At 37.9% G+C, this 24458-nt stretch overlaps 1 protein-coding gene across 3 annotated transcripts in view; it reads right to left on the bottom strand.

Annotated features, from left to right (window-relative positions):
• csmd3b (CUB and Sushi multiple domains 3b) overlaps window positions 1–24458 on the bottom strand; it is a 500836-nt gene that overhangs the window by 85488 nt on the left and 390890 nt on the right. For 2 of the 3 annotated variants that reach the window (XM_067425814.1, XM_067425816.1), the window contains 6 exons: window positions 18277–18357; window positions 15421–15534; window positions 13029–13217; window positions 12508–12666; window positions 4253–4441; window positions 25–210 (listed from right to left, as the gene is read on the bottom strand). In XM_067425814.1, the coding sequence (XP_067281915.1) occupies window positions 25–210; window positions 4253–4441; window positions 12508–12666; window positions 13029–13217; window positions 15421–15534; window positions 18277–18357 (918 nt within the window). The remainder of the gene's footprint in view (window positions 1–24; window positions 211–4252; window positions 4442–12507; window positions 12667–13028; window positions 13218–15420; window positions 15535–18276; window positions 18358–24458) is intronic. The other variant, XM_067425815.1, reaches the window with a different exon arrangement.

The following is a 24458-nucleotide window of genomic DNA, read 5'->3' as shown; positions in this document are numbered from 1 at the left end:
CTGCATCTCTCCAATGGCCTGTACCTGAGCAGCGAGGGACCTTGTTGTGGTTGCTCCAGGTGCCGTCAGGCTGGCACACAGCGCTGGTCAGCTCTTTGGAGGACAGCCGGTAGCCATCGTTGCAGAAGTAGGTCACACGTGTGCCCACAGAGTAGTCCATCGCAAGCACTCCTCCATTCACAGGAGCCTTGGGCACCCCACAGGAGACCGCTAATGGGTGTGAAAATGAGGTAGACATAGGGAACGTTAAGTCATGTGTTTAAAATATAACTATGACAAGATAATAATAAAAAACAACCTCTAAACAATGCTCATTACTCTTTTAGAATATTTCACCATAAGAGCACTGAAAATTGGTTATTTGTGTGGCTGGTAATTGGACATGCTTATAAAGGATGCAACGATACAGTTAGTCCACGGTTCAATACATACCTCGGTTTTTAACCACGGTTTTCGGTTCGGTAAATTTTGGGCGACAGGAACAGAAAGTAATTTTAATACTCTTTCTTTATTTTACTTAAACGACTTAAACTTAACTCTACTTTAAAAAAAAACCTTGTACACACTCCTGGTGTATTGTATGATATTAAATAAATATATATAAAGATTTACAGTGGCAGCTCAGAGATGTACAGTAGCATTTAAGAATAAAATGTAGGCTAAAATTAAAACTACACAGTCTTTAATATATGATATACATTAATTGAAAGCTACTGTATATACTTTATTCAAGAGCAGTGAGTGATTTTTCTCAGTTTTTAGTTTTAATTTTAGAGGTGAACTGTTTAAGGACAAGTGTTCACAACCACTGTGCTGCTAAGACCTGTTCGCATCTCATATTGAGATGCATGCGATTTTACTTTCACTTTAGACATAACCGACTATGTTTATATAGGTTAACCTTGTGTATCTGAAAGTAGTAGCGCAGTAATACTACTTAGTCCAGTAATCACTTGTGTTTGACAGGTGCGCACTCAGTGCATGTAAAACGTGAATGAAATGCACGGAAAAAAGCAATTCACAAGCCCATATTGAACTGTGAATGATGTACCGAATGGTTCAATATTATATTGAGAATTGTCACATCCCTAGTGCTTATGAACACATAACGGCTTTATTTAAAGGGATAGTTCACCCAAAAATGAAAATTTGATGTTTATCTGCTTAACCCCAGGGCATCTAACATGTAGGTGTGTTTGTTTCTTCAGTAGAACACAAATGAAGATTTTTAACTCCAACCGTTGCTCGTATAATGCATGTCTAATTCTAATATATACGAGCAACAGTAATTAAATCATTCATGATAATCAAATTCATTATATAGCTAAACACCCCAGTGCACATTTTGCATGTCTCCCTCATCTTACCCGAATAAACTCATCAGCTCAACCTGCAAGACTTGAATTGGGTGTGTCTGATGGTTTGAGAACCACTGCACTCCATGACTAAGACTTAATGATTAAATATAAATGTAAGGCTGTTTCACAGACAGGGCTTAGACTAAGCCAGGATTAGACCTTAGTTAAATTAGGACATTTAAGCAGCTTTTTTAAATGTGCTTTAGAAAAAAAACCATGGTTTGTATCTTGAGACATTGACACTTAGATATTATGAAAAATGTCAGTGCAAGTTGCTTTCAGTTAAAGCGGCACAAACATGCATTAGAGTCTGATTCTGAGAAACCGGGGGTAAAGTATTGAGCACTGAATGAAGTTTAAAGTCTATAGACCAGACCACAGAGTCTATTTTTTAGTTAAATCTGAATTTATCTAAAAGGGCAACATATCCCTAGAGATACAAACATTTACAGACAGATTATGAAAAATGTAATTAATAAATTCGTAAAATTTCAACATAAAGCTAACGCTCAACCAAATATAGTACATTTGTGAAATACATCCACTTTTGTCTGAAAATGAGTGAATTTTTCACAACAGGTGACCGTGTTATTTGAAAATGCAAAGAGTGTATGAACAAACTCACCAGATCTAAATATTCACAACAAACAGGAAGAAATGAGATCCACACCAGAAAACAACAACCTTTTTCGGGTTGAGGATCCTAATAAACTTTTTGTTTTTGTGGTGTAAAACCACATCTAAGTTCAAAACTTTCTAAGAGAGATTAATACTGTGTTAAAATAATAACTTGCACGCAATGGCAGATCTTTTTCATAAACAATGAATTAGCACTTAAAGTGTTGAACTATTCCCCTATAACTATGCTTGTCGTCAGTGTAGCAAACGTCCCATCTCACTTCTCCCTTACGCAAGCGGCACTGGAACATATTATTTATCAACGCACAGTACTTTTAGATGACACTAAGTATGATTCATTGCTGTGCACAAGCCCTCTAGATTTATTGAGAAGCAATGGTACATTTGAGAAACAAAGAGCAGTCAGCAGCGGCATCGGTGCACAGCCATTACAAGCCGAACAATATCCTCCCAATAATTAAAGAGCACATATCAAGAATCGCTCACCGTAGGGCTCTTTGACAGTGACGCCAGATGAGTGTTGCTTTACAAAAAGCTGAAAGTGCCCAGAATGCTTTTTGAAGTTTACAAAGTCATTTAAGTGTCACTTGATGTTAGTGGCACCGGAGCCTGTGGCCCTTAGAGGGGGTAGGGGCCCATTCTGTCACATTACCACAAGAGGAAGGGCCCCGCATGAATGCGCCGCCTCAGAAACCATTTAGTCAGGCTCATCTACTCTACGCTGAAGCTGTGTCTGAGAGGATAGGTGGAGCAGGATGAACGACACAGATGGATAAAGAGAGCTCTGAAGATTAGTCATTAATGTGACAGATCATGAATAAACAGTATCAGTGTGAAGAGCGGCGGCAGTAATTACTGCGTCTCCATCGCTGACCGTAAAAGCTTGTTAGAGAGGCGTCAGGAAAATTACTGATCATATCTGCAAGCACTGAATTACTACCTGCTGACTTTAAAAAGGTCTCTTGGGGGTTTTAGTCAATACAATACTGGTGTTAAACGAATATCCCAGGTTAAGCTCAATTGACAGCATTTGTGGCATAATGGTGATTAGCATAAAAATACATTTTGATTCATCCCTCAATTTACTAAAACAAAAACAAGAAAAAAATTCACAGTCAGGCGCTTAAAATAACAGCAAATCAGGTTAATCTGAAAATGTTAATATGATTCAAAATTATTTGTTCGTGGTAATTAATATTATGCCACAAATGCTGTCGATTCAGCGTTTTTGTAATATTAAACCTGGAAGCAGAATATTTCCCATTTCACAGCTTAATATGAAGGGCATGAAGTGTTCAGAAGACCAGTTTGAAAATGGTTAGTGTTTTTGCAAATCACTTTAGTGAAATTAGTGACGATAGTAATTAAATGACATCAATGCCGAGGCTGGTTAACCCTTTCCCCGCCAGTTTTTTAAAAAAAAAGTTGCCAGCCACCGCAAGGTTCTTTGACCATTTTCACCAAAATGTAATAGCCCATAGAATATTTTTTAAGAATATCTGAGCATGAAATATCAAAAGAAAGAGCTGACCCTCTTCTTTAAAAAAACAACAAAACATTTTGATCAAAACGACTTGCGTTTGCGTGCTTCTAGTAAACACAGAAACTGGCGAACGGCGGTCTTTCGAATCAGCTCTGATCGCGACTCTGGAAGACTTGGAGTTAAGCTTTTCTCTGAGAAAAGAACAAAGAACGGCACTGAAGTCATTCTTAAAAAGGGAAGATGTGTTCAGAGTTTAGCCGACCGGATACGGCGAATGTTTAATCAGTCAGCGAGCTCTGTTTCACCTTCATTGCTCTGGTTGGTGTAGCGCTATCCTATCGCGTGCAGAGGGAGTTTGAAAGACAACCGTTTATCCGCCCCTCGGATTGAGCCGTCAATGGTGAGTTTCCAGACCAAACATCTTGATATGGGTCTGGCTTGTCAGGCTATCACAAGTTCAATGATGATGATCACGTTATGTTTCATATGCATATGATTACATACAATCGCTCGTTTTACTGCATCTTACTAGCATGTGTAGGCGATTCAGTACTCATTCAGAAGATGCGTAATAGCACCCCCTAGCGTCTAACAGTGAAAACGTGGAAACCAGGAAAATTCGGTTTTTGGCCTGGAAGGTTTTTTAAATTAGGTTTTTGGCCTCCTCATAAATAATGAAAAATTCCATGTTTGACAGGAAAAGAGCTAAACAGCTAGAGTTCATAAGAGTTATCAGCTACTAAACCCAAACCGGACTAGTGCTGGTTCTTACCTTGGCAAGCAGGAACCGGGGCGTCCCAGGAATAGAAGCCGAAGGGCGTCTTTTTGCAAACGGCGGTGCTCTTCCCAATAAGCCGGTATCCCCGGTCACAGGCCCAGCGGACCAGACTGTTTAAGTGTCCTCCGGTCTGGCTGCTTATGGATCCATGGAGGGGAGAGTCCGGCGTGCTGCAGTACAGAGCTGTTAAGACAGACAGACAGACAGACAGACAGACAGACAGACAACAGACCCCATCAGTTCCTTAATCAACACCCAGAACATTTAGAGAAAGCTCTTAGGGATCTCTCTCTTAAAAAGGACTTATGCCTTTTTACAAGGTCTTGATTTTGTTTTATAAGCTCTACTAGAATAGGTTTTTTTTTTATCAAAAAACACATTATTTCCTCATATTCTCCATTGTTGCGGCTCCTCTCTTCCAAGTCTGTCAGTAACGCTCTGTTTAGTTCCTGTCTCTATGAAGCCCCTCCTTCTGAAAAGCACAATGTGCTCTGATTGGTCAGCTGGAGCAGCGTGTTTTGATTGGTCAAGTGATTTGGGTGTGTTACCATAACGGCCAGTTTCAACACACTACTAACCCAACCTAGTTAGTTGAGTATGACTTGGTAATTATCTAAATTAGAAATATTGTGACATGTTCGTTCCTGGAAGAAAACCAAGACTACAATGGAGGCGTTTCAGGGAGTTCAGAAACACTGACACTGATATTATAGAGAATAACTCCCGCTGGAGTGACCTTTTTCAAGCTCAAACCGCGACATTACACACTAAAGAAAGGTGAAAATGTACAAAAGCACAATAGGTGCTCTTAAAGCAGTCACTGTATTTTCTGCTAACATACTGAAGTGTAAAACTCACATGTGCCACGTTCAACATGCCTCAGTCTGGGGTTTGAGACATTTTGGAGGCTGCAGATGAATATTTTATCATTTGTGAAAAGGTCACATAATCTGGTTCATTACTTGTTTTTCCCTACTGAAATCTAGAAATTGAATATATATTACATATTTATATAATGAGATAATTATGGAAAGAAATAATTATTTTGCAACTTCTGCCAAATATGGCCTTAAAGGCATGATGATTGAGCTAAATATCTTTTCATTTTTTAAAACACAGGTACAGAGGCACCACAAATTATTTGAACTCTTAAGCTATATTTAAATGATGACCTTTTCTCAAAACTAACTAGTACATTTTCCTCAAAAGTTCCTGGTCCCAAGGCGCTTATGATGGTCCCTTCCCCTCAAACAGGGTTTTTTAATTAAAGAACTACTGTATTGGTATTTTATTTGAAAACTATTTTTGCTATATTTATTTAAAAAAATGGTTTGATTTGTTTGTTATCTAATGTAATTAGGTTTGTGGGGTCATTGTAAAAATAGATAAAAAATATGCCCTTTTATCAATAGTCATGCTGTATAAGACGCATTTGTGCAGTAATCTAAACTATGCATCTAAAATCTGAAAAAAAAAGAGACATTCACTTATTAAAAAAGAATAAACAACAACACGATGCATAATTAAATGTCTTTGTCCCTAAGTGTTATGTGCATATACATGCATAAATATATGTGCATTTAGAAAATACAAAAGTATTAAATCTATTATGCTGCAAGATAAATAGGATTATTTCCCATTTCTGCAGATATAACTCTCTACAATAAAAAATAAAAAGAATAATTGCTATAAAGAAAAGACAGATGGACCCAAATTGTTGAAAATCGACTTCAACCACAGATCTGCATTTGAGGCTAAGTCCATCCGGCAGGACAAATGAGCCAAAGGATGTGGCAAATACTACAAAGGAAAGGCTTGAAAGGAAGGTTCGAATTCTGGATCCCTATAGTGTGGGATATAATACTACATGTATCCAATGGTTCGATTGTGTTTAAGAATATGTTTTACAATCCAGTTGTTTTAAAGCATGAGCATGTGAGAAGATTCAAGGGTGTGAATAGGCACTGTAGTCACACACTCAGTCTGAAACCAAACATCAATAACCACGTCAATCAAACTCAGCGAGAGACCCTGACAGCACCAGAGAGCTCCACTGACAGAGAGCAGCTTTCATAATGTTACACTTGGTTTTACCCGAGCTTCACAAGAGACTGTGAGAGAATTCAAACCGATTCTCATCCTTTTGAACTGAAACAAAGTATTAACGTGTTGATGTGGAAATGTTCATATCCTAACGACGGAAATGAACAAGCCATTCATCGTTGATTTCACAACCTGAAGAGCACTCCGAACGTGGGATGTCAGTTTGCATTTAGTCTCATCTCAGCTCAAAAGTACTCTGAAACGCTCGTCCTAACATAACTTCCTTCAGTACCTGCACCAATCACAGACGTGTGAGGAGGACGTAGGTATGAGAGCTATTTATGTCTCCAATGGGCGGGTTAGAGGAAGTGTAAGCTTCTGACCTCCGCTCTCACGGACACCTCGTCGGCTTGAATTCACTCCAGGCTTGAGTTGAACGGAAGTTCAGCCAGGATGTGCAGTTCCAACAACAGTTAAATCTGGGTTTAGGATGTCCGACGGTGATGGAGAACACGGCTGAGGCGAGAGGTGTCGGCACCCTTGAGCAGAAATGGTCTTTTGATGGAAAGTCAGAGTGGAGATATTGCGGAGTGAAAATATGCTGCTCACTGCAAACAGCAAGAGCAAGTGAAGGAAAACTATTGCCTAGATTTCATAACACTCGCAAGATCTTTGAAAATGAACACATGCAGTGTTGATAATGAGAATAAACTTCAGCATCTGCCACTGCTGTAACGCGATTTGCACAATACCGCTCAATGAAGTTCACAATAAAGCCTTTATTTGCCATATGACCAGGTGGAAATAATGGAGTTACAGAGACAGTCCCCTGGAGCAACCTGAGGTTAAGTGGCTTGCTCAAGGGCACGAGGATGATAGCTCCAGGATCGGTTTAAACCTCTCGAGTACAAGCCCAGATTACTGAATAAGTAGAGATAAGTGTCAAGCGATTAAAAACAGTTAACTAATTATTAATAGCACATTTTAACACAGTTAATCTCCAAATTAATGTAGAAACAACTTAAAGCTACACTGTGTAACTTTTTTAGTTTATTCTTAGCTAAAATCACTTAGTTCTTTCAAAAATATATGTGCTCATTAATGTATATTTACTTCTTTCAAGTAATAATGCATTCTCGTAATATTATAATATACCATTGAAAATGCATAAGTGTTGAGGGTTCGGATGGCGGTCGCCATGTTGCTCCTCCATCTTGAAAGTACATTTGCCAAAGAGGGACATACCCGTAAATTCAAGCTTCGCTTTTCGCGTTTTTACACTCGATGGCACCGTGTCGAATGTGAAGAGGAGGATTGCTTGAGGCTGCTATATGATGATGGAGGATATAAGCCCCTTTCTAACTGCACGTCGGACCCGCAATATTCCCGGAACATTGCCGGGTCGCCTTCTGTGTGAAAGCAACCACGTCCCGGAATTGATTACCGAATTTGACCCGGGTCGGGGACCTAGTAGCATTGCTGGATATGTATCAGAGTCGCCAAGGAAGCGGAAAAGAGAATTAAGACGGCAACGCGACGGGCAAATCAACAAGACAAAAGTAAATATTGGAGTGGCCTTTCCAAGATGGAAAGAGCTCATGAGGAGCAACGATTTTAAAAAGAACGCCAACGTTTCCTGCTTTCTTCTCGACAGGTAATATTAATTCAGCCTTTTATTGTTGCTTGGCTAATTATATCATGGTGTGCTGAGCATAACACTAGAACGACATCTAGGATATAGTTTTCCTCGCGTCAATGATGAAAAAGTATTGTTTACCTTATAACATAAATCCGTGTTCTATGACGGATAACATGAGATTAATATTTGAATTGCATTATAATTTGTTTGCCTTACGCTAGTGATGTCGTACAATATACAGAATAACGATAGCACTGATAAAAAAAGTTCCTTTACTAAGATTAGCTTGCATTCGTCTGGAACCTGATAGCTGATGTTAGCAATGAAATGGTAAAAAATAACGAAAACGTAAAACTATTATTCATTTTACATAGGTTAATTTGATCATAGATCATTTGGCAAATTAAATAACTGCAAATTATAATAGTTTTCAAAAGTAACCTCATCACTTGCAACACTCACCGAAGAGGTCGAACTGAAAGCCATGACTAAATCGGCCACCGTAGGAGTTGAAACGAAATCGAAATTAAGAGGAACAGAAACTATTATACACTGGATGGTCATATACCGTTTCACCACTAGATGGGGGAAAATATCACACAGTGTAGCTTTAAAGACAGTATTTAAATAATTATAATGAAGAACATGATACGAATACTGATACTGATGTCAAAGTCAAATTCAAAGTTTTATTTGCCATTTGTAGAGCACAAGAAAGATTTGTACACGTACACTGGAACTGTACTGCATTTCCCTTAGAGTCCACTTTTACTGTGTATCATTTCATATGATGTCTCTCTGAAATGTATTTTTTTAAACATTAGCGATAGACATTGAATATTACAGTACAATTGAATGCTACATCAATTTCAACATTTATTGGGCTTTAAAAAATACTTTTAAATTAAGTGAAATCCTCACATAAATCTATTATAATAAATGTAATTTTTACATGCACCCTTCCTGTATAACAGGTAGGAAATATACTGAAATTAAATAAAGTTATCAAACTGCATAAATTATAAATTAAATATAGATTGATCCTTTGATTGAAGCTACAATTTTCTCTGTTAGCATTGTTCCGTCTTTAAAGGGTTAGCTCATCCAAAAGTGAAAATTCTCCGATTAATTACTTACCCTAATGTCGTTCGACACCCGTCAGACCTCGTTCATCAATGAAGATATTAGTGTTGAAATCCGATGGCTCAGAAAGGCCTTCATTGACACCAATGTCATTTCCTCTCTCAAGACCCATAAAGGCACTAAAGACGTCGTTTACAAAGCCCATCTCACTACAGCGGCTCTACAATCATTTTATGAAGAGACGAGAATAGTTTATGTGCGCAAAAAAACTGTGCATATTCTCTCGCATGATTTTTTGTGTGTGATTTTTTTCACGACGTCTTTAGTGCCTTTATGGGTCTTGACATTGAAGCCAATGGAGGCCTTTCTGAGCCATCGGATTTCAATAAAAATATCTTTGAAAAAAACGGAGGGCTTACAGGTGTCGAACGACATGAGAGTGATCAATCAATAATTACTATTTCAATTACTCTTTAACCATGACAGACATCATTAGTGGCTGCTGTCACTTTAAGATCTGCCGCTACCGAACATGATTTGGATCTGATCTCATTTTTTTTTTACAACTCTTTAAGTTCATTTAAGACGTTATTTTTTGAGACTGTTTTTGTGACAATACTCAACGAAACTGGCATTTTGGCATAATTATGTGTTATCTTTTAATATCGGTTTATCATCTGCAACATTTCACACTACAACTTAATATACATCGGGGTCTAAAAGTACGAGATGGTCAGATGTTCTCATGTCCTTGGGGCACAAAATGCTTTTTAGATCATATTCAAATCGAGCTGAATCACATGATCATCAGGATTTACACAACTTTGTTAACACACAGATGTAAGAGTTCTTGTCCATGAGAACAGTGCATTGCTCATGTCTGCAAAATGTCTTTTCGTGGAAAGACCACAGACACTAGGGAAACCTCCCGCTTTAAGTGACCACAGACAGCATTCACTGTGTAGCTTCTTGTCCCTTTTCTGTCCGCTCTACTACATCTGAGCACACACACTCAAGCTTGAGGAATTGAAAGGTGAGGTGTATATTTGGAGTCCCCAGGTCTTTGGTTGACATCCACAATGGCAAGTGTAGTATTCACTTAAACAAAGTGCACTATTGGGCCAATGGGTCTCTGCCCTTTCTTGTTCTGTCAGTATGAATTTTTCCGAGAGATTGTAAAGTGCACAACCTATGGCAAAGGACATTTGTCAAACATATATTGAGGTAAGCTGAGGTAAGGCAGCGTGTACCCCTCTCCTGGGTAAAAAAGACTAAATAAACCCATCAAAGTACCCAACAAATAAAGTTACTTCTACACAGAAATGTTATCATCATGTACACAACATGTCCATCCATGCTCATTCTCGCACACACAGTGTTTTATGGGTGCTTTCCTTAGACATAATGTTTTTTATACTGTACAAACTGTATATTCTCTCCCCTTACACTAACCCTACCCCTAAACTAACCCATCACAGAAGATTTTCTGCACTTTTACATTTTCTAAAAACATAATGGGGACATCATTTTCCTCATGGAGACAAACAATGTTCCTATAAGGATAGGGATTTCGGATATTGCCATCTATGTGGAGTTAACCAGGACACACACAAACACACAGACAAACGCACACACACGCATGCACGCACGCACACACACATGCACATATATACCTGTACACGTACATGCACTCACACACATAAGATTCTGACATGCATGGGTAGTTGACACACAACATCCAACAATAGAAAGTGCATAAGTATAAAAATGGTAAGTAAATTATAACAGGTTGTGATCTATTTCTTTAAATTGTATGAAAAAGTTTTAAATAGGGATGCATTCATTTCAAAATTCTGACCGATACCAATAATTAGATAATTACTTATTTTCATGTTATGGCTGATAACTACTATACTAAATGCAATAAATATTAGGATTATGTACTTCTAAATAATTAAAAATAAATACACCACCGTTTAAAAGTTTGTGGTCTGCAAGAGTCTCTTCTACTCACCAATGCTGCATTATTTATTTGATCCAAAATACAGTAAAAAATGTAATATTGAGAAATATTATTACAATTAGATTTTTTGTACTTTATTCCTGTGATCAAAGCTGAATTTTCAGCATCATTACTCCAGTCTTCAGTGTCACATGATCCTTCAGAAATCATTCTCATATGAGGATTTGATGCTTAAGAAACATTTATTATTATTATCAATGTTGTAAATCGTAATATTTTTGTGGAAACCATGATACTAGGATCCGTAAACGAATAAAAAGTTAACAAAAAAACATCAATATGAAATATGATTTTTCTGTATTATTATAAATGTCTTTACTGTAACTTTAGATGTGTCCTTGCTGAATAAATGTGAATTTAGTGACCCAAAACTTTTTAACGGTATTGTACTAAAAACTATAATCAATCATTTTGAAAAATAATTTAGTCATGGATAATGGATAAACGTTTTGTGATTTGCTAAATATTATATTAAACATATTTATTAAATTATTATTTAACCCCTTAACTGTCACGTCCCGTATACGGAACGCCTAAGTTTACTTCACTATATTTCACTTAAATCCTAACATAATCATGACAAACTCTATATATTGTTGGAAAGGTCTAACACTCCTAAAGAGATATGTGTCCATTGTTTTATGAAAAAAATTACATGATGACAGTAAAATAGTAATTTATGACGAGAGTGCCCCTCAAAAAAAAAATCTACATAACAGCAGTTGTAACCTTTAACTACTTTGTAATTAATAAATGTTCTTATCTTGACAAAACACATATCATTTGAAAGGTCTGAGTCTCAATGTTCCATATTTGGAGACTGTTTTATGATGGAAGTGATATTTTGACAGAAATTTACAGGAAAATACATCAAATAAACAATCAATGGAAATTGAATGACACCCGGTGGCTATTTTTGGTACAGTGCCTAAACAAAATCTCATGGTGACTTCAATTTTTGTGATACCAACTTCAAATTTGCAACACAATTTGGATAGACATATGGCTTTGATTTGATAGTAATTTCATGAGTAAAACGTTTTTTGTAAAATATTTATTTTATATAAATTAAATAATATTTTGTACTGTATTTTTCATTTTCAATAAATTTAAACTTCCATAACTTTTCTATAATTGTATATTTTGAAATGTTGCTGATTGTCATCTTTAAATCAAGACCTCACTTAAGTCCATATTCCAAAGCATTCATGAATTACAGCCCTTTAAGTTTGGATAGTGCATTTTCATGACTATTCTCAAAAAGGGGGGCGACAGTTAAGGGGTTAAAGTTAGTTAATCTAAATATAAAAATAGTGGAAATGATTCATTATTTTTAATTAAGAGCAGGCCATCTACCCAAAAGCATCTCATGTCAACTACCCAAAGTACACATGCTCATTCAAATTCAAGACCAGAGACGGAAAACGTGCAAGCAATAAAGAGATTTAAATGGATACATACTTTGATACTCACCGACATAGCGGATGCGGAACCCCCTCTTATTGGTGCCGTGGTCAGCTGACCAGCGCAGAAGCAGCTGGTGGCCTGTGGTGGTGATGTTGAAGGGTGTGGGGAGGTCACCGCTCAATGTGGCCAGAGTCTGACTATGAATTGTGGGTCCTTCAAAAGAAACAGAAGAGAAAGACAATTTGCAGGAGGACTGTTATCCCAAATTATACCTGCCAGAAAATATGAAACGCTTGGTGCTTAGGGGGAACACAGTTTGACTTGTTTGAAATTACTTTTGGGAAATATCTTGAAAATGAGCAAAGCAGACAAAGTGTAGATGATAACAGCCTTGACCACAAACGGTGACTACTCTGTGAGAGGCATATCCACTCTTATTAGACTAATATAAGTTCAAACTTCACCTTTTGTGTATAAAAAAACTTACAGTTACATCACTTATCATGTGAACTCAGCGTTAGATACATTAAACACTTTTACAATAACTGGGTGGTTTAAATAAATAAAAAGTCTACCATCAAAGACTTCCAGAATGTCGTATTCCTTCTCAGTCTGGAAAAACTCAAAATACATGGTGATGTTGTAGCCCTTCTCCACATTGATGCTCCACGAACACATCTGCAGGTTTGGGTAACTGTCGGGGTACCCAGGGCTCAAAATCACCCCAGATGAGTCAAATCGGACATCGTGAGCAGGACATTGCACTGTGGGGAAAAAAGACATTTTATTGTGTATTAATTTAGTACAAATCAGTTAATTATAGGTAGTATGTATCAATAAGATGGACATGTTTATATGTATCAATCTACTACTCATGTTTCATATGGCACTCTGAAGTGAACTAAACTTAGCTTAGGGAAACTATCTGAGGCAAGACTACACTCAACTCAACAAAAGCTAGACTAGATGAGATTAAAAGACCTAAACCTAAAGAACAAAAAAACAAAAAACAAACCAAGACTAACCAAACTTGAGTAAACTGAAACTAAACTAAGTCAACAAAACTGAAATCAGCTCAGAGAAACTAAACTAAACTAGATAAGACAAGAAACAAACCTAAACTAGACTAGAATAAAACAACTTGGACTAAATTAAATATAAATAGACTAATTAGATAACATAAGACAAGACAAGACTGGATTCAACTCAACAATCCTAGACAAAAAAACAAACAAACGAACAAACCAAACTCAGAAAAACTAAACTAAAATCAGCTCAGAGAAACAAACCTGAACTAGACTAGACTAAATTAATCTAACCAAACTAGACTAAGCTAGATAAAACTAAGCTAAACTAGACAGCAAGACAAAACTACATCTGACTCAACAATCCTAGACCAAATTAACTAACCTAACTTGACGACATTAATCTAATGTAACTTTTCCGTCCACTAGAGGTCACCTATTCAAAACAATGGCCAAGTTTGATGACGCCAGGTTTGAGCGCAGCATCTAGGGACACGTGGTCCACTGGAGTGATTGTTACACAAACACACAGCTCGCAAGCAGCGGGACTTTTATTATGACGGGACACAGTCGCCGGTGCCATTTCCGCTTTTTCGGTCATGAGTATGAGGTAACACAGCTCTGTTTATCATATTAGACACATTTAAGTGTGTTTAAAATGATGTTATGACGTTACTCTGTGTGTTCGCTCAGCGGCTGCTGTGACAGTTTTCACACTGCTAAGAGTAAAGCACTTCTGCAGAATAAACCGTAAACCGAGAGTAACGCAGATATGACTCCATTGACAGCCGACTCCCTCACACGTCTCGGTTCATTGGTTAAAATAGAAATGTTCTCACAATTTACAAATATTTGGAAACATTTGGGATATTGTAAGAACTCAACTGAACAAAATATATAACACTGGCCTAGTGGTTTTTGAATATTTTACTGCAAAAATACTACATAGTGCACCTTTAAACTAAAATCCAAGAATGAAATAGTAAAACAATGAGCCTAATGAGTAAATTGTTAAACAATTATAATAGTCACCAAATACATGTGCTATTTGCAAACGCTATTCCTTAGATTTAACACAGCTAATTATTTTCCTGGTTCCATATTTTGGTTACACTTTCTTTTACAGTAAGTGTACTTACAGTGTTATTACCTAAGAAAGTACTGGTTATATAACACGGGTTAAGGTTAGGTTTAGTGATAGGTTCAGGGTTATTACCCAGCTATTGCTATTACTATAATAAGTTTGAGTATGTTCATGGGGAACAGGACTGTAAAATAAAGTGCTATCTATATTTCTTTAAAAAATGTAGGTGGTGGCCATCGTCTGTCATCTTGGGGGGAAAAAAGTCACAATTTTTCATCAAGTCAGCCTGAAATGTTACATACTCTGCAAAACACTTCATGAGCTCTCCTGCTCCATGGCTCACTTTGTTTATTCCACTTCGAGACTGCTTTAATGTGCATGACAAATGATTGAACTACCGTTTCCAGGCACTTTCCTGAATCTAAGCACAGGACAAATTCTAACAAAGTGAGTGCTCTCTCGTGGGGATGCAGGGAGAAGGATGGAGCCATGAAAGATTAATGGCGGCAGCTGTTTGAGCCACTAAACTCCAAGAGACGCATCACTCATCAACAGAGAACGGGAGGGAAGAAGCAGTGACAGGGAATGACTGAGCTCTTCATGGGCTATCAGCAATACCGCCTCTGATCACATTTTACCCTCCATTACATGTATGATGCTCGTCTGAGTGTTTTGAGCTTATAGTTTAGCGTTCTCAGTATCCTTCGATTTACTTGTGGACGCTTCCATGGCAACGCGCTCAAACACGCTCAAACCTTTAACCCCGGTGCTGCGTTCTGGTGTCTAAAAGAAGATGCATTAGACACGTAATCCTGGTAAATTGAAGCTCGTGGGTCTTTATTCTTGAAGAGTGCCCACCTTGGCAGGAAGGAGGGTGTCCGTCCATCTGTAGCCGTTCTCCAAGCCTGCACGTCAAAATCTCGCTCCCCACCAGGGTGAACCCGGGGTGACAGCGATAGCGGATAATATCACCTGATTTACAAAGAGAGAGAGAGAGAGTTGCAATGATTAAGCATCCGTTTAATTAGTTGGGACAGCGAACCTCCATGGCTTTAATGGAGAAAGATGCCCGAGATACGGTTCTGATGTATACAGTTTAACGTTGAACTTGAAGAGGTTGATAATTGAGCTGTAAAACAGCAGCGTTTGCAGCCCCGTTTAATGAATTGCTTGTATTGGCTTTGCATGACAACCCTGCCACCATCGCCTATCTAAAAATAATCACACGTAAGCACCTGGAAAACATCAAAGGTGTGACGCATTGGAGCGTTCCTATGCACCGCCAGTGTCTAGGCAACAGGGCAAGGTGAATCTCTCTCTTTTACAGTGTTGGCCTAATTTCTGTGGCATCCATCAAAAGCAGGCTTGATGTTTCATGCCAACATGCTTGTGCTATGAATGGGTCTTATTTAGGGAACTATTTTAGTAGTCACTTTGGCACTGAGTGCAGATGACAGTTGGCGAGACTTCTGTAACAGGTGGATGTACGCATGTAAACGACAACACATACTTGCAAGGAGCACAGATCGCATCTTTTTTGAAAGACTCTTAAAGGGTTAGTTCACCCAAAAATTCTTTCACCCTCATGTCGTTACAAACCCGTAAGGCTTTAGTGTATCTTCAGAACACAAAGCATTTTTTTGACGAATTCTGAGAGCTTTCTGTCCCTCCATTGACAGCTACGACTGATAATTCAAAAAGTTCATAAAGGGATCATAAAATGAATCAATTAAGCGTTTTAGTCCAAAATTTCTGAAGAGCTTTGATCATGTGATATGATCACCTGACTTTAGGCTTTTATTCACATTTGCTGCGTAACACGAGAATGAACCTCATTGGTTCTTTAGGAAGCTCAAACGTGATGCATAAAGGGTCCTGCACACAGTGCGATTTTTCAAAATCCGTTGCGAATGTTCCTTGTCAGACTGTATGAACATGATCCCCGATGTAAGCCATGTCACACTGTAAGATCTCAGTTGTCATTAATGTCAGACTGTACGATAGTCGAGGCGCACTAAAACGGACACGTGCAAGAAAACTCCGGAGCTTTATATCATTAATGAATGACGCGTTCGGTGACAGTGAGCTGCATTACCCGCGGGACTGAAATGGAGGCTACAAAGAAATCTCTAGCTCTCGTTTTAGTCATAGTTTGTCTTGAAAAACAGAGATATTTGACTGTCGTTGTAGGAGAAGTCACACTGCAGGATTGTGTGGCAAATCTTCTGACACTGCCAGAATTTCGTCTGAGGTAAAATTTGATCGCAGCGGTCATTAATCGGCTGCCGGTAAACATGTCAAACTAACGACCAGAGACGTCAGATTTTAGGCTAGAATCAGAGGAATCTTTTAGGACTGGCTAAATTTGTCTCAGACGGCCAAATCAGAAAAATCGCACAGTTTGCACCCGGCTTAACATGAAATGAACCTCATTGGTTCTTTAGGAAGCTCAAACGTGATGCATAACATGAGAATGAACCTTATTGGTTTTTTTCATATCAAGCCACGTTCACGTTTAACTGATGTGTGAGTTGATTCATATTTATATGTGAATAAAAGCCTGAATTGAATTGGCTCATACTTTCATATGGATTCACTCATCACTCAACTCATATGGATTCGTTTTACCAACACATAAACGTTTAGAAGTGTCAGTGGTAGTTGCGTAGCTGTCAATGAAAGCTCTCAGATTTCATCAAAAAGATCTTCATTTGTGTTCTGAAGGAATGACATGAGGGCAAGTAATTAAGGACATAATTATAATTTTTGGGTGAACTATCCCTTTAATTTAAAAGTTCCCCCAAAATGAAAAGTCTGTCATCAGTTCAAACCGTTTTTTTCCCCTGAACAAATAAAGTCAATGGGGTCCAAAATTATTGTATAGACATGAAACACTGAGACATGTTTAAAATGGCTTATTTTGTGCTCTGCTGAAGAAAGTCAGTCACAGCTTTGGAGTAACACACGGGTGCGTAAATCATGAAGAAATTTCATTTTGTATGCTTAGGGTGACAACCTGGCTATTGCTCTGTTTCAGGATAGTAGATGAGCAACTAGATGTTAATGTAAATTTCCTACTATTATACTGTGCAAATATTGATTTACATTAGTTGGAAACATATTTGCAATCACGTTGGATGATAAAGATAAATCGTCAATGCTTTGTTAATTGTGAATATCAATCAATTTGCCCAGGTTGGAGTGATACACTGAAATTTACTTCACAAGACCTTTTCAGTCTATTACATATACTGAACTAAAAACAGGCTAGTAGGTCAAAATCACATTTTATACTAAAGTAGCGGCTAGCTTATCTTCCTTTAATAGACTATGCAAACATTAAATGCATTTTCCGGATTTGGTTTAAATGTTTAAATAGGCTGTTCTTATCCAGTATGGATCTACATGGTCCTGCTGGTTCCTTTGCTTTGTCCAGTCATCATCAGCAAAAAAATCCCTCTCTATAAATGTATTGGTAGGTTATTTTCCCACTCTTGCTAGCAAATGGATTTTTGATGCCAATCCCAATTTTAGTATTACATTTCTCATTAGGGTATTGTAATTTCAGGGAAGAAAAAATACATAGACTAATTGAAATGTAGGACACTTCTTATGTCTTTCGGGATAAATCTCTTAATGCTGGACCTCACGCCAACCCTTCAGAATCAGGACCTGTTCTATGAACAAAAGCTGTGTTGTGTGTTGTGCTCATACCTATCTCCAGCTCATTATCCTCCATCAGTATATCTGCGTTGGCCACCTCTGGTGGAGGCTGGCAGACTCGTAACTGGTAGGCTGCAAAACAAGAGGAGGAAGATTGTTTTCAGATTCAAAGCTGAACACAAAATCTTAAAGAATCAAAAGTTATCTCTAAATATTCTCCACACCCCATCTCAGAATATTTTCAGAAGGAGCTGCAGCATCATATTTGTGTGTTTATAGGTTCGGTCAATCACATTTGTTTGGCAAATTTGTTTCTGCCATATCTGCCAATCTAGCAACATATTCAAGCTGCAGATTCACAGCGTTAACCAACAAAGTGATTTCTGTGTGAGCTGTGCTTACATCGCTACATTATTGACCTTAGACAATTGACTACCCTATGTCTGTCTACAGTCATGCTAAAAAGTTTACATACCCCTTGCAGAATCTGCTAAATGTGAATTATTTAAACAAAATAAGGGATAATACAAACTTATAAAAATGACAGTGTTCAAAATCGTTTGTACCCTTGATTCTTAATACTGTGTGTTGTTCCCTGGACGATCCACAACTGTTTGTTTTGTGATGTTCATGAGTCTCTTGTTTGTCCTGAAGAGTTAAACTGATTAACATTCTTCAGAAAAAACCTCCAGGTCCTGCAAAATCATCAGTTTTCCAGCATCTTTTGCATATTTGAACCCTTTCCAGGAGTGACTGCATGATTTTGAGATCCATCTTTTCACACTGAGGACAATAAAGTGACTCAAATAAACTATTAAAAACGCTTTAAACATTCACTGGAGCTCCAGAAGGAAACATCATGCATTAAGAGCCGGGGGTGTAAACTTTTTTAATTTAAAGAGCAAGGTAAATTGTACTTAATTTGTCTTCCAGGAAATATATAAATATCTTCTGTTTCTTCCGAAGGGCAGTAATAAAGGATGTTTAAAAAAAATATTTAACACACAAAAAAAGAAAACTTTGGACATCTTCATCCTGTTCAAGAGTTTTTATCCCCAGCTCTTAATGGGTCGTGTTTCCTTCTGGAACATCAGGGAATGTTTGATGGTTTCTTATTAATAGTCCTCAATCGTCCTCAGTGTGAAAAGATGGATCTCAAATTCATTCAGTCACTTCTGGAAAGAGTTCAAATATGCAAAAGATGCTGGAAAACTGAAGAATTTAGTTTTTTCTAAAGGAAGTTGGTCAGTGTAATGCTAACGACAAACAAGGGACTCAAGAACAACATCACAAAACAAAAAGGCAGCCGTGGATCATCAGGGAACGACGCGCAGGATTGAAAATCAAGGGTGTGTAAACATTTGAACGGTCATTTTTATAAACTCAACAATTTTTTGTCTTGTGGACTATATTTAAACATCTTTTATGTAAAATATCTTATTAAGGACAGTACTAAGTAAAAAAATAACATGCATTTTGTATGATCACATTTAGCAGATTCTGCAAGGGGTGTGTAAACTTCGAGCATGACTGTTTTGCAAACCAGTTGTGAACCTCATAGGTGGACATTATCACATGACACAGCGACATGCATGCAGTGCCACTTCATGCGACTTTTCCCCTTTATTTAGCCATTATTCACACCATAATGCTGGAAAGCAAAGTAGACACTTGAACCTCTCAAAAACTTTACCACCATCACTTTTGAACAGACTAATATTTCATAATACTTCTAGGTTTATTTTGGTGAAGCCCATTATTTTCTCATTCAAATATTATTGCCTAAAAAACGCCCCTGGTGCAGTGTGACGTTCGGCACAGTTGCGTTGGCATCTAGTCAGTGCTAATGACAGAGGAGCCTGGCGTGACAAATAATGATGTGATTAAGTAGGGTGACACTGAGGCGCACAGAAGGGTGACTATCACTGCGCTACGGGCCGCTCTGCGACGCAAACACAGAGCCTTATCAATCGCTTCCATCTCTGACAGCCCATACACGCCTAAGCAAGTCAGCGTGTCACAGTCGTCGAAATCGCCAAGAACAAAACGACCCGCATAATGAGCAAATCACTTAAGAAGAGAAGGAATTAACCAAATGTATTCAGAAACGGATTGCATGAGTAATGCATTTGTTTGTGCGAGTGTAACAACGCTGCGGCCCTTTCCCGTGCAATGCATAGATAGCCGTGAGTGTTGATGATAATTACCGAGTAGCTTCGCACCGAGTTAATTATTCTGGTGTTAATGAAAACCGCGAACGCAACAGGGCCTCGAAGTTCGTCACGAAGCCATAACTGTCAAGACTTCAGACTGATTAAGATGGATATCAGGAGCTCTTTGCTTTGAGGAAGGAGCTGTCGAGTGGAGGCGGAAGACGCTGGCTTTGTCTTCTCTTGCCAAGCTGAGGTTGGAAACACTAATTAACTATTGAAGCCCGCTTAGCATGTGGCTCATTCTCAGCTTGCTTCCTGACGGGCTCCCTGTTGTGTTTTAGGGTAAGTGGCCAAAATGGAACGGCAACAAAAGGGGCAGCCCGGAGAGCTGAGGGTGGACGCTCTGATCAGAAGCCATGTGGCTGAAGTCACTGTACTTCCCAAGAAGAGGCTTTTCAAGTGGGTGTGAAAAAGGAGGAAAAACAGCGGGTTGTGGTTTGAACTCACACACAAACTAAATTTTAGCCATTACAAACCTCCTGGCTTTTTTTATGTCCAGTGTTTTTCTTTAATGACTCGTGGGCCAGGGAAGGCGAAAGAAGATAGTGTGTGTGTGTGTGTGTGTGTACTTCTGAGAGCCATTAGAATGAGACTTCAGAATTAAGCCTTTAAAATGGGCTTCTCAAACTCAGAGATGCCTCTTTGATGCCCTTGGTTTCTGGACCGAATATTGAGTAAAGCCCCGCTAATAAACCTGAGTGAATTTGGAGGGCATGATCTCTGCATTTGAGAGCCCATTTCGAGCTCATAATCATATTCCATAGATTCCTGTCTAAGCTGCTTTGGCTAGATTGGCTTTAAAACACTGGAGGATGCCACATCAGAGAGCAGATTGGCAGACCCGACAGAGCCCTAATATGATTAGATAACATACTAAATACTAGATGAATATTTCAGTTTAATGGATGGTAATTTTTTACTAATTCATATCAAAGCAGTTGGTGGAAATAAAGTTGTCTTTCAGGCTCGGTGTCCCATTTACTCAGAATCAAATGGAATCAAAGCTAAACTCATTATGATGGAACGGGGTATTCCCAGGGCAAATCTGAGTAAATATAGACGTTCCTTTCCCTTTGTTATGCATGCACATCACAGTATAAAATATCTGCAGATGGAAAATTAGTCATCTGCAATTCAATCCAGGAAAGAGGGGCGAATAAATTGAGTGATAAAACAATATGGTCTGAGGAATAAAATTTCACAGCAAAATAGTTTTGCCTACACTTTAGTTTAGAGTCCAATTCTCACTATTAACTAGTTGCTTTTCAGCATGCATATTACTAGGATACTGGCTTTTTATTAGCAATTGGTCTTAAATACTATGTACTTACATCAAAAAATAAGTACAATGCATTTACTGTGTTCATATTGTATTGCAATACACTTTTGCTGATATTGAGGTGGGATAAGGGTAAAGTTAGGGACAGGTGTGATGGTGTGGGTCAGTTTAAGCGTAGGTTAGGTGTAATTATGAATGTAACTACAGAAATTAATTACAGATTAATTACATTACATGCAGGTCATTAAAATATAAGTACAATGTATAAATATGCATGTACACAATAAGTGCATTGTATCAAATGATTAGTTAAAAAGTTAAGGCCACCCAATATAAAGTGGGTCCGCACAAATTAATGCCTTATGCCTTATTATTAATGCCAGACTTCGACTTGGTACTTGTAACCCAATGCACAGGACAATGGTGACACCAAAATAAAAATATTCATGATTCTGATTCTGAAAATACAGATTTATTTTAGACGAATATGCTTGCACTCTGTCACTGACTAGATGTATTTAAAGTAATGCATGCCGCTTTTACTGGTAACAAGACATTTGGCATTTTCAGGACCCACAAATGTTCCCCGGTTGCATTTTTGTATATTACATTCAACATTATATATAGTAGTAAAATTCAGTACTGACACTAAAATGCTGTAAACTTTATTTTTTTCTCACAGTCATTTTCATTTTGGGTGAACTATTCAATATATATTGTCACTATCCGGGATAAATATTGCTGCATTTTTGTATTGCGATATATTGTGACAATATATTGTTACACCCCTACCCAATTCTACAGCCCTTAATCCTACCCAATACCTAAACCTAACAACTATTACAATTAATAAACTTAACTATTAATAAGCAGGAGTTTATTGAGGCAAAAGTCATAGATAATAGTTAGTTATTAGTGAGAAGTGGACCTTAATCTAAAGTGTGACCAAGTTTTTTACTTCACATCTGCCAACATCCAACAATAAATATAACGTGTTAATAGAATAAGCCAATTCATGTAAGAGAGCGTTTTCAAAACCTTTCCTTTTATGTTCCACAAAAAAATGAAAGCCATACAAGTACATGTAGATTACATAACATAATTAAAATGTTTAGGTGAACTATCCCTTCAATAAGGGCTTCAGGGAAACCTAAGCAGACTAATAAGAGACCTCTACAGATAACCTTATGATTGTTGGCATGACTCGCGGTCTGAAGTGGTTGTTTTCATTCAGTGTGTGTCCGAGTCATTAACCCTGAGTGACAGCTGACATGGATCAATATGAAAGCATGTAACAAACTATTATTAGTCAGCAGCCCGACTAAGGTCAATATGACCGGTGTAGACGTAAGCCACTTTATTCGCCTGCTGGGGATAGAAATGACACAGTATTGACAGATAATGATTGAAACAGAATGCATCAGTTGCTAACACTATTTTAGGGTCCAATTCTCACTATTAGCTAGCTGCTAATAAGCATGCATATTACTAGGATACTGGCTGCTTATTAGCATCTATAAAGAGCACAATGTCGTATTCTACATTACCATATTATACATTCCTTAATCCTACCAATTCCTAAACTAAACAACTACCTTACAAACTATTAATAAGCAAAAATTTAGTAGTTTATTGGGTAACACTTTACAATAAGGTTTATTAGTTAACGACATTAGTTAACATTAACTAAAAATAAACTGCACCTATTCTATCCCCATTTACTTATCTTTGGTCATATTAATTTCAACATTTACTAATGCATTATGAAAAACTTGTTAACATTAATGCACTGTGAACTAACATGATCAAACCATGAACAGCTGTTTTTGTATTAACTAATGTTAACAAAGATGAACTAAAGCCCCGTTTCCACCGCAGGAACTTTACCCAGGAACCAGGAACTTTGGGTGGTACTTCGTGTGTTTAGACCGCAGGAACCAGGGTCTAAATGAAGTTCCGGGTAAATATTTCCCCCTCCAAACGGCCCTGCTCGCGAGGTAGTACTTTTTCAAAGTTCAGGAACTTTCGAGGGCGGGACTTGGGCGCTGAACATGCTGATTGGTTTAGATCAAGCAGCATTTTATTTCAACGGGGATTTTTAAAAGTCTTGCGAGGTTCAGTCTCGTTCAGTAAATATCAGTCTTGCGCTCTGTCTGATGGCACGCGTTCGTCTCAGCCGTCTCACGTGCAATGTCCGTAATAGCTGATAATAATATACATTGTCATTTTAAATTCACCATGTAAACGACCTGACCGATTACTTTTAAGTGTGCGTCCTTACATGACGTGACAGCGCGCGCCGCGCTCATGTTGACAAGAGAGGAAAGTTAATTTTTCGGAGGGGTAAACTTTTTATTTCGTAAGTTATGAAGATAATGTTGGAATAATGACACAGCGTATATTGGCCCAGGCAGTTTTTACTTTAACTGCGCCTGACAGAACATTTTTTTTTCTGAGATGATTATTACACTTTACAACAAATAAATAGCTATAAATAATACTGTATTAGTCCTGGTGACCGTTAAGAGTTGCTATGGCTACAGTAAACACACTCCAGCTGCTGGAGAAAACAGCGTTGACATTTTTGATGCGGCAGACAAACTGCATGTGACAAAATGATTGCGATTGAAAGTCATCACATGTAAACACCAGATCGGTTTAGATAACGTCTCATGTAAATAGTCCATCTTTCAATCGGTACGCACAACAATGATTACTGCAGTAAGACATGTCCTTCACTG

This window comes from Pseudorasbora parva, chromosome 19, assembly GCF_024679245.1.
Source record: "Pseudorasbora parva isolate DD20220531a chromosome 19, ASM2467924v1, whole genome shotgun sequence".
NCBI classification, from domain to species: domain Eukaryota; kingdom Metazoa; phylum Chordata; class Actinopteri; order Cypriniformes; family Gobionidae; genus Pseudorasbora; species Pseudorasbora parva.
This window is presented reverse-complemented; position numbering and strand designations above follow the sequence as displayed.